The 12,017-nt window shown below is 44.2% G+C and overlaps 1 protein-coding gene across 1 annotated transcript in view; it reads left to right on the forward strand.

The window, feature by feature from the left end:
• Positions 1–3,968: 3,968 nt before the first annotated feature.
• LOC130081791 (uncharacterized) overlaps positions 3,969–12,017 on the forward strand; it is a 46,715-nt gene continuing 38,666 nt past the window's right edge. Inside the window, exons 1-3 of the mRNA XM_056246492.1 lie at positions 3,969–4,019; positions 7,439–7,625; positions 8,381–8,550. Of these exons, the coding sequence (XP_056102467.1) occupies positions 3,969–4,019; positions 7,439–7,625; positions 8,381–8,550 (408 nt within the window). The remainder of the gene's footprint in view (positions 4,020–7,438; positions 7,626–8,380; positions 8,551–12,017) is intronic.

Genomic DNA, 12,017 nt, shown 5'->3' on the forward strand with positions numbered 1-12,017 from the left:
GCCTACACCCGAAGCTCGCGCACAGAAAGCTGGATGTCAAATGGAGCATCACGTGAGTATTAAACTAAGTTATCTTTCACGTCTTATCGAACTAGGGGTGTGAACCTAAACTGGTCTCACGGTACGGTTCAATTACGATTATCATGTCATCAATTCAGTTCAGTTATTACGATGCATTACGATGCACTGTATCTTCACTTTTCAATTTTACTTCAAAAGCTATGTGCGTGCGCGCGCGCGTGTGAGTGTTCGCCTGTTCTGGAAGTCACAGTGACAGAAAAAGTGACATTCCAGTTTAAGTTTCAAGGGAGTAAAGCCTGTTTATGCCATTAAGAAAATGAAATTCTGTCAAATCAATTTTGTTTTAAAGAAATGTTCATTTAAAAGCAGCGCTCATTCATCAGTGTATAATGTTACCCTGGAGATGTGCGCATCAACCGTCGCCGAGTCCGCTGTTGAAGGTGACGATCATCCATTTATAATCACGCGTAACAACACAGAATAATTGTAATTTGACCATCGGGTGCGGACACTTAAATCAGAGAGCATTATTAGGGCGGGTGGATGATGTTTTTGGCTGCGGATTCGGGTGACGCTGGAGCTCATCTTACTCTAGAGCAGGCGTTATAGCTCAGGTGAAAATGGCTAACGTGGTTCATCAAGTTAGTGTACTACCTCCAGAAAGTATTGGTCTATTTATTACTAATTACTTTCTAAATCCCATATCAACCTCAACCACTTGAACAATACAAAAAGAAACAAAACTGCACTTTTAATGCTTTCAAATTAACAATATACAATTGCATGAACTATTCTTGAATTGACCAAAGTGTGTAGAGTGAAGGTTACATTAAAAATATACCTTTTAAAAATGTTATGCTAAATCCACTATTGTTTTAAACAGAATTGTTCTATAGTCTATGCAGTATTTAATGCAATGACATCATATTTTACTTTATATTACAGAAGAATTAAGAGTAATCCCTTTCCCAAAAGGACAGTATTTAGATTACTTGGTTACACCCAATACTGTATAACCGTAATTAAAATGTAAACTTACGCATTGATTCGAGCAACTATTTTCTCCCAAACTAACTCTCTCGATCGCCGCTGCTGCCGTGTTACTTAATTTTTATTTTATTTTTTGCGTACTGCTGGGGAGAAATATGCAGACCTCTTTTTGTCTGGCGCTGTTACCATGGTGACACATAATATCTGCGCTCCATTGATAATGGCTTTTTATAGTTGTGGTGCACGCGCTTAACTCAGAGTCAGTCAACTTAGAGTTGATTGAACTTACTCATTTAAGCTGTTCTGTAACCGAAAACGTCTCGGGTTATGACTATAACCCTTGTTCCCTGAGAAGGGAACGAGACACTGGGTCGTTGAAAACGACTCTTTGGGGACGCTCCCTTAGCGTGCACCTCTGAAGTATGAATGCAACTATTCCAATCCTGATTGGTGTTGCGTCATGACGTAACATGTGACGGCATAACCGGATGCATAAAAGTGACGCCGGCACAAACACACATTAGCCTAGCGATGAAGCAAGCCGCTCTCAGGCATTGAGGGGCGTGAAAACGACTCTTTGGGGAACGAATGACCACTAGGCCACGCACCAAAAAAGGCCTGCCCTAGAGTGAAACTGATCTCAGGCACTCAGCTAGGACGAGAGCACATGTGCGCCAGGCGTACTAGGGAGGTGCAGACTATAAAACCTGATAAAAGTGTGCGGGGTAGCCCAACCGGCTGCCTCACAGATCTCCTGGAGGGGCACTCCCGAGAGGAGGGCCCTAGAGGACGCCATGCCTCTGGTAGAATGAGCCCTTATGGCCAAAGGTGAAGGCAAACTGCGCACCTTGTAGGCCAAGGCAATAGCCTGAACAATCCAATTACTAATGGTTTGTTTGGATGCAGGGAGCCCCTTCTTAGGTGACCCGAAACACACTAACAGTTGGTCCGACCTCCTCCACGAAGAGGACCTCTCGATGTAAATGCTCAATGCTCTGACAGGGCAGAGCAAATAGAGCCTCTCTTCTTCTGCCGACACATGAGGTGGAGAATGAAATGCCTGCAGGACCGTAGACCGTGCCGAGTTAGAAGGCACCTTAGGCACATAGCCAGGTCTCGGATGCAGAATGGCCTTAACTCTGCCAGGGGCAAACTCCAAGCAGGCTGGTGTTACTGCCAGGGCTTGAAGATCTCCCACCCTCTTTAAAGAGGTAATAGCTAAAAGAAAAGCCAACTTGAACGTCAGGTCCTTGGGCGAAGCCGACTGAAGGGGTTCGAAGGGGGCCAGGGATAACCCTTTGAGAACCACCACCAGGTCCCAGGCAGGAACCCTGGACCTGGTCGTCGGTCTCATCCTCCATGTACCACGGAGAAAACGAATGACCAGCTGGTGCCTCCCCAGAGGCCCATCACTCAGTGATGCATGGAAAGCCGCAATGGCAGCCACGTACACTTTAAGTGTGGAAGGGGAGAGACCGGCAGAGAAACGATCTTGAAGAAACTCCAGAACTGAAGCCACCAAGCAGTTAACTGCATCTAACTCATGTTCTCTACACCAAGTGGAAAATACATTCCACTTGAGGCCATATAATCTCCTAGTAGACGGAGCCCTAGAGCTAAGTATGGTTTCAACCACTCCGGCTGATAGACCAGCATTTAGGTACTGAACCCCCTCAGGGGCCAGACCCACAGTTTCCACAGCTCTGGGCGAGGGTGGAATATTGTGGCCTCCGCCTGAGACAACAGATCCCTCCTCAGAGGAATCTGCCACGGCGGAGCTATCAGGAGTGAAATTATGTCTGAAAACCATACTCGGGCCGGCCACAGCGGGGCTACCAGAAGAAGACTGATGCCCTCCTGACGGACCCTCTCCAGGACTCCCGGGAGCAGAGCGATCGGGGGAAAAGCATACAGGCGTAGCCTCGGCCAGGCATGTACCATGGCATCCAACCCCAGTGGGGCTGGATGTGTGAGGGAGAACCAAAGTGGACAGTTGGACGTCTCTCGAGACGCAAAGAGATCCACTTCCATTGGTCCAAACCTCTCCCATATCAACTTCACCACATCTGGGTGAAGTCTCCATTCCCCGGGCCTCAGCCCCTGCCTCGACAGGATGTCTGCTCCCTGATTCTGAACCCCCGGAACGTACATTGCTCTGATAGACAATAGTTTCCCTTGGGACCAAAGGATAATCTGATGCGCCAGTCTGGATAGAGGGCGCGATCTGAGTCCCCCTTGTCGGTTCAGATAAGCTACCACTGATGTATTGTCCGATTGTATCAGGACATGGTAACCCTTGACGTCTGGGTGGAAGCTCCTCAGAGCCCTGAACACAGCCAACATCTCCAGGCAATTTATATGCCAAGAATTATGATGGTCCTGCCTCAGACCCCTGGCAAAGCGGCCGTCCATGGCCGCGCCCCAACCAGTGAGGGAGGCATCTGTTGAAACGGTTTTCCAGCAACATGATGCTCCCAGCACCGGTCCCTGGGACAGGAACCAAGGTTTTCGTCCATATGACAAGAGAACGAAGGCATCTGCGCGTTACCCTGAACATACGGAACGGATTTCCCCTCGGGTAAAACCCCTTGGCTCCCAACCACCACTGTAGGGGTCTCATGTGTAGCAGGCCAAAAGGTATGACACTGGACACTGCTGCCATGAGCCCCAGCAGTCTCTGAAACTGCTTCACAGTGAGGTTGTGGCCTAGCTTTGCTCTGGAGACCATCGCCCGTATGGACTCCACGCGTGCGGGAGACATTTGTGCCCGCATCGTCGTGGAGTCCCATATAACCCCCAGGAACGTAGTCCTCTGGGAGGGCATCAACACACTCTTCTTTGTGTTGAGTCTCAGCCCCAGGCACCTGATGTGGGCGAGAACGACATCTCGATGCCGAACTGCCATCTTGCACGACCTGGCCAATATTAGCCAGTCGTCGATGTAATTGAGTACACGGATGCCCTGGAGTCTCAGCGGAGCCAGCGCTGCATCCATTCACTTGGTGAAGGTGCGAGGGGAGAGAGCTAGGCCGAAGGGAAGAACCCAATATTGGTACGCTTCGCCTCCGAAAGCGAACCTCAGGAACCTCCTGTGACATGGAAGGATGGAAATATGGAAGTATGCGTCCTTCAGATCTATCGTGACAAACCAATCCTCGGATTGAATTTGATTCACGATGGTGAGCATCTTGAACCTGAACCTCCTCAGAGACCAATTCAAGTGCCTAAGATCTATTATTGGACGCAACCCCCCATCCTTCTTGGGAACTATGAAGTAGCGGCTGTAAAACCCAGACTCCCTGTCTGGGGGAGGAATACGTTCTATAGCCTCCTTTACCAGCAGGGAGTTTACTTCTTGTTCCAATACCCGACCCTGCTTTGGGTCAACTACAGTCCAGACCACCCCGTTGAACTTTGGTGGGTGGAAACTGAACTGCAGTCTGTACCCCAAGGGAACCAGCCTCTCGAGACTGGCTTCGGGTATCGTTCGAGATTCGTTCTCGATCCCCTGAAGCGGCTCTCTGGCAGGGTTTGGTCGAAATGATTCTCGATGTGCTGACACGAGTGCTGCCTGGCCGCAAGCCTGTGGGGCAGACAGAGCAGCGTGCGTTCGCTGGAAACCGATGTGTCCCGAAGCGCACTTATGGCGGGATACAGACAACTATTTCCTGAGGGCTCCCCAGATGGGAGGCTCTTTCGGTTTCGTTCTCGACACCCTGAAGCGGAAGACCGGCAGGGAATAATCGAAAACAGTTTCCGTGGATGTGTGGATGCGCACACTGCCTGGCCGCAAGCCTTTGTGGCGGACACTGCAGCGTGCATTCGCTGAAAACCGATGTGTCCCGAAACGCACTTGACGCTGGATACAAACATCGATTTCCTGAGGGCTCCGCGGAGGAGCGATTCTCGCTCATCCCTCCACGGGGAGGACAGCCCTGCTATTTCCGTCTTTTTTCGATACCCTGAAGCGGAAACCCGGCAGGGAAAAATTTAAAATGATTCACGACGTTCGCCGATCATCGTTTTAATTCCTCAGAATTAAATGCAGCCATAAACACTGGTTCACGAGTTCACACTTACAAATATGTCAGATAGAATAAATGCATATTTGGCGTGCTGTCCGAGGAGAGGGCTCCGGGCTCGGTATGCGGCCCGAACCCATAGTACTCCCCCGTTCCTGACTGTGGAAGAATGAGCCAGGAGTGAGGAGTCGGGGTGGTGGAGGGATGCTGAAACTGTCAAGGAATGCTAGGTGAGTTGACAGTGGATATTTATATATGCTTCCTCTCGTGCTGATAGGGTAGACATGTAATAGTTTGGTGACGAGTTGATTGGAATGATTTATTTGAACGTGCTCCTCCCGAACCTTGTTTATAAAACATCATATAATGGTAGGCTGAATTAAATATCTAACTTCATAAAGTGAGATAATATTCCATCATTTTAATTTCATAGAATTAAATGCAGCCATAATCACCAAACAATACTGTTTCAATATTATTTACAGTCTCGTAATCTACACGCTGCCTCGGCAAACGCGAGAATCGAGCCGTAACAATATATTTGGCTTTCATCCCTCGAGAAGAAAGTCAACAGGTGCGAGGCTGAAACATCCGACAGCGCACGGTTTATGTAGGCCTACGCGTCGAGATACTTCTCAATGAACACTGCCAGCACCCTCAGGAGCTGACTGTGAATGCCTCGCACTCAAACAGTATTATTTCCCAGATTGTGTGTCCCTTTTATTGTAGACCCGTAATCTACGCGCTGCCTCGGCAACGCGAGATTGGAGTCATTCACAATATATTTTGGCTTTCATCTCTCGAGAAGAAAGTCAACGGGCGCGAGGCTGAAACACCCGAAAACGCACGGCTGTGTGCGTCGAGATATTTCTCATTGAACACAGCCAGCACCCTCAGGAGCTGACTGTGCTTGCCTCGCACCCACACAGTCGCACCCACACAGAATCTTTATTGCAGAGTAGACCGAATCTACGCGCTGCCTCGACAAACGCGAGATCCGAGTCACTATAGATTCTTTATTGCAATGCAGACCTTAAATCCACGCGCTGCCTCGGCAAACGCGAGATCCCAGTCACAGAATCTTTATTGCAAAGTAGACCGAATCTACGCGCTGCCTCGACAAACGCCAGATCTGAGTCACTATAGATTCTTTATTACAATGCAGACCTTAAATCTACGCGCTGCCTCGGCAAACGCGAGATCCCAGTCACAGAATCTTTATTGCAAAGTAGACCCGTAATCTACACGCTGCCTCGGCAAACGCGAGATCCGAGCCACTAGATTCTGAATTGCAATGCAGACCTTAAATCTACGCGCTGCCTCGGCAAACGCGAGATCCCAGTCACAGAATCTTCATTGCAAAGTAGACCCGTAATCTACACGCTGCCTCAGCAAACGCGAGATCCGAGCCACTAGATTCTATATTGCAATTATTAGGACAATCTTATGGGACAAACAACACCAAATAGGACAGACAGTTTGACACAGAGCGCTTGCTGAAGCAAACGTGTGTTTGTGCCGGCGTCGCTTTTATGCATCCGGTTATGCCGTCACATGTTACGTCATGACGCAACACCAATCAGGATTGGAATAGTTTCATTCATATTTCCTTATTGAAACGGGCCCCTGGTAGCACTTATTGTTCTTAATCTTATGTCAAAACCATGATGATTTTAGAATAGCTAATTATATTGAATCGTCAACAACAGTAAAGCAAGGACAATCCTGTTTTTCCTGACGTGGCCCCTTTAAGTGACGCTGTTGTACCTTCGGCCACTGGCGCTGATCGCACATGCGCATATGGAGTTTCACACGCAGAATGAGACGCGGTTTCCCTTCCAAACCACCGCGGTTTGTTTTGACACGCTGGGTTAGTTATCAGTCTCTAGAGTGGAAACCACGACAATAGAACTAACAAACAGGTAATCCCTCTTTAACTCATTTTAACAGATAAATAAAACCAGCAAATCAGCTTTAAACCGCTTGATGTAGTTTAGACAAAACAAAACTCATGTTCGTTATTAAAGGTAACGTATACATAGGCCTACATCTATCATAGAGATTTGAGGAATAACCTGGCCAAATTACGTGGATAGATAACACGCTATTTTGACGTGTATTTAATATCGATGTTTTCTTCAGCTATCAGGATCTGAAGAGTAAAGGAGAATTTATTTTCTTCTGGTCTTCTGTATAACGTTACTATATCAGGTGGATTTACTGATAATATACTGATTACTTATTTTATTTAGCTGATTATATTCATTCTTCAAGTGGCTTAATTTATTCAAATGAAAGTTGACACATTCTGCACGTTGTTCTGCACACGTTCATTTAATTATACAATATATTGAGTCCTACATTATGATTTTTCACACCCACTTTTTAGTTACTGTACCTTTAAGACAGTGTTGGGTGTAATTAACCCTGTCCGCGCGGTGAAGGCCAGCCTGAGTCGAGGGACGTTAGACTTCAACCCGGATCACATCAGTCTAGCGGACTGGAAGCCCGTACTGTCAGCACTGGCCATCAACAAACACCTCCAGCATGTGTCCATCAAGAGCTGTCACCTCACCAGCACTGGAGCTCAAAGTCAGTGAACAGACAACCACACAATATACACTGAAGGCACAATGAGTGTCTGTTGCACATGTGTTATAGTGTTTACAAAAAACATCTATTGGAAATATATTAAACTGTACTGCACATATTATGTACAGGCCAGCACAAGTTATTATTTAATTAAAGGGATAGTTCACCCCAAAATGACAATTCTGTCAGTAATTATTAATCCTCATGTTGTTCCAACCCCGTCACACACACACACACACACACACACACATGACCAGCGTCGGCCAATAGTGAGCCTACGTGTGACGTACAACCCAGAAGCGCTGCGCTGTTACCCTACGTGAACTATCTCGAGGCCCACAGAGAAGGAAATGAATAGTTGAATAAAGTCGTTATTTTTGTTTGTTTTTTGCGCACAAAAAGTATTCTCGTCGCTTGATAAACTTAAGATTGAGCCACTGTAGTCACTCGGACTATTTTAACGATGTCTTTAATAACTTTTCTGGGCCGGCAAGTTTCAATCCCTTAGAAGCCTATGGAGGAGTGATCCAGCTCTCAGATTTAATCAGAAATATCTTCATTTGTGTTCCGAAGATGAACGAAAGTCTTACGGGGTTGAACAACATGAGGGAGAGTAATTACTGACAGAGTTTTCATTTTGGGGTGAACTAACCCTTTAAATTGCAACGTAACTTGTTAAATAAAAATGTTTTCCTTGAGGAAGCTGCCCTGGATCCTCAAAACTCTTGTTACGATTGAGTGTCTTTTCTTCTCAGGTTCTTACAAGGCCCATAATAAGAAGAAGACTCCTGTGATTCATTCCAGGAATATGACGCTTCAGTTGTGTAAGGCTGTGCAGAAGTGCCTGTGTGAGTCGAGCAGCCTGAAGACGCTTCATCTGCACGGGTTGCCACTGAGAGAGAGGGACCTCACAGCTCTCACCAAGGTGCAGCTATTATTTTTGTTTTATCTTATTATTACTTAAAGGTACACTATAGCCCTATTCGGACGGGGTTAGTTTAACATGGAGATGAGGGGTAAAGTAATTATTACCAGAGCTTCTCTGTGATTTTTGGCCCGTCCGAATGTGCCGTCTCGGTTATCATTACGGACAGTGTCAGTAAAGATTACGGCGACTTTTACCTGCTGTAAAAAGGTCCAGAAAAATGACCTCAGATAACACTAATCCAGCGCGAATAGACCCGCTGTAAATATGTACGTAAATATTCCATCATTTCCTGTTTAAAAGTAGTTTTCCGCAGTTTTTTTAAGTATGGAGACACTGGAAAAAGCATTCAGTTGCATTCTAGATGCTGGGAAAAGTCTGTGGCAAAACTCAAGTGTTTCCCACACACCATTCAGATCAGAAGGAAGATCGAAAGCACTTGTTAGAGGCACGAAACTTCTTTTAGCGTTAGGTAAGTGCCTATTACCAACACAATCCAATCTTAATTTAATTAATACATCTTTTGACCGGACCTAACTGTTATATATATATAAATATAGGTTATATGTGTTTGCGTACGTGATATCAGGAAGCAGCGTAATACACACATGATGACAGGAGGGTGACGCGAGTTACCCCTCCCACTTCTGCTAGTTTTACTGAGATATCTTATCCCATGCGAATTGGCCATTAACCCTTTCATGCATGAATGATCATAACCTCAGTCAGGATTTTTTTTCCTATGTGTTTTTATTGCTCTTAGGGCATGAAAAACAAGATTTGATTTGAATTTTTTTTTAAACACATTTTTCAAAGAGATTTTCAGATGTCCACTTGAGTGGACAGCATGCATTTATGGTTTAAACTGAAGAGATACTGTATTAAACATAATACAATAATCAAACAGATAAAGTATGTGTATTTAACTAACTAATTAATACAATTATATCAAATCATGTGAAAACTATAAAATATATTAAAAAATTCCAAAATATTGGCAATTGACCTTCGTACAAGTTGCACTTCGTGTATCTTTGATATCAGAACATGAGGACGTGATTCCATCAGAATTTTCTACAGCCTGTCAAGGTACAACTGCGGAAACCACTCAGATGCTCCACCCCACTCCAGTGTACCAGAGTACAGTATGTCAATTTACCCTTATTAGCTGATAATTCTGATTGTTCAAGATGGACACATTTCTAGCATAGCCCTCCTCTGAGAAAACCTAGTGATACGTTTTTTTTTCAATCTCATCTGAAATGAGCAGTGTTGGGGCAGGCATAATGCATTCAGATTACTTTTTTGATGTTACAAGTAACATGCATTACATAATCAGATTTGTTTTAATGTTACAGTAAAATAATGTATTACAAGTAACATGCATTGCCTAATCAGATTACTTTTTCATCTAACAAGTAATTAATTACAAGTAATGTGCATTACGTGATCAGATTACTTTTTGTTGTTACGAGTAAAGAAACGCATTACAAGTAACATGCATTGCCTAATCAGATTACTTTTTCATCTAACAAGTAATTAATTACAAGTAATGTGCATTACGTGATCAGATTGCTTTTTGATGTTACGAGTAAAGAAACACATTACAATAACGTGCATTACGAAATGCACGTTTTTAGGCAAGGCAAGTTTATTTATATAGCACATTTCATACACAATGGTAATTCAAAGTGCTTTACATAGAAGAAGAAAAAAATTCTAAAGAAATAACAATAATTAAACCAGTTTAGAATAAAGAAATTAAAATAATCAAAACTAATAAGAATAATTAAAACAGTTTAGAATAAAAAATAAAATAAAGTACAGTACAGTAAAAACAGTCAGACGAACAGTGGCACAGTGCTCATTCAGTGAATGCACAGCTAAACAGATGTGTTTTGAGTCTGGATTTGAATGTAACTACTGTAGGAGCACATCTGATCTCATCTGGAAGCTGGTTCCAGCTGCGGCTGGCATAATAGCTAAAAGCAGACTCTCCGTGCTTAGAGTGAACCCTTGGTATTTCTAGCTGATGTGATCCTAATGATCTGAGTGATCTGTTAGGTTTATATTCAGTGAGCATATCTGCAATATATTGAGGTCCTAACCCATTGAATGATTTATATACCAGTAATAATACTTTAAAATCAATCCTATATGTAACTTGGAGCCAGTGTAAAGACCTGAGGACTGGTGTGATATGTTCATATTATCTGGTCCTGCTCAGAAGTCTGGCAGCAGCGTTCTGTATGAGCTGCAACTGTCTTATGGTCTTTTTAGGAAGGCCAGTGAGGAGTCCATTACAATAATCCACCCTGCTGGTGATGAAAGCATGCACAAGTTTCTCTAAGTCTTGTTTGGAAACAAAGCATCTAATTCTTGCAATATTTTTCCGATGATAGTATGCTGATTTAGTTATTGCTTTGACATGACTACTGAAACTAAGGTCTGACTCTAGAGACACACCAAGATTCCTGACTTGATTTTTAGTGGTTAGACCCCTAGCGTCAAGGTATGCATTCACCTTGAGAACTTCATCTTTGTTTCCAAACACAATGACTTCAGTTTTGTCTTTGTTTAACTGAAGAAAGTTTTGGCACATCCAACTGTTTACTTCATCAATGCATTGGCACAGGGAGTCAATGGGGCTGTAGTCGTTAGGTGATAGGGCTAAGTAGAGCTGTGTGTCGTCTGCATAGCTGTGGTAAGAGATTCGGTTCTTTCTCATTATTTGGCTCATTGGGAGCATATACAGGTTGAATAGGAGTGGTGCAAGAATTGAGCCTTGGGGGACTCCGCAAGTCATGGATGTCCACTCAGACTTTTGGTCCCCTATACTCACATAATAACCTCTCCCTTCTAAGTATGACCTGAACCATTTCAGGACTATCCCAGAAAGCCCCACCCAGTTTTCTAGCCTGTCAAGAAGTATGTCGTGATCGACAGTGTCAAATGCAGCACTGAGGTCGAGTAGTACCAATACTGATAGTTTGCCTGTATCAGTATTTAAGCGAATATCGTTTATTATCTTTATGAGCGCTTTCTCTGTGCTGTGATGCGATCGGAAACCAGATTGAAAATTGTCAAAGTATCCATTCGAGATTAAGAATTTGTTCAGCTGATTGAAGACAACTTTTTCAATGCTCTTGCCTATGAAAGGAAGATTTGAGATCGGTCTATAGTTGCTTAAGATGGTCTTATCCAGATTGATCTTTTTCAGGAGGGGCTTGACAACTGCAGTTTTCAGGGAGTTTGAAAAACTACCAGAAAGAAGTGAGGCATTAACCACTTTTAGGAGATATGCTTCTAAACTGTTTAACACACTTTTGAAGAAAGATGTGGGAAGTGAGTCAAGGGCGCAGGTTGATGTTTTAAGGTGCTGTACGGTTTCTTCCAAAATTTTGCCATCAATTTCTTTGAAATCAGACATAGTAACTACATTCTCAGGTTGTGGTCTGATCTGTCTG

The sequence above is a fragment of the Rhinichthys klamathensis genome, unplaced genomic scaffold (assembly GCF_029890125.1).
Source record: "Rhinichthys klamathensis goyatoka isolate OS25496 unplaced genomic scaffold, OSU_Roscu_1.1 h1tg000040l_1, whole genome shotgun sequence".
NCBI classification, from domain to species: Eukaryota; Metazoa; Chordata; class Actinopteri; order Cypriniformes; family Leuciscidae; genus Rhinichthys; species Rhinichthys klamathensis.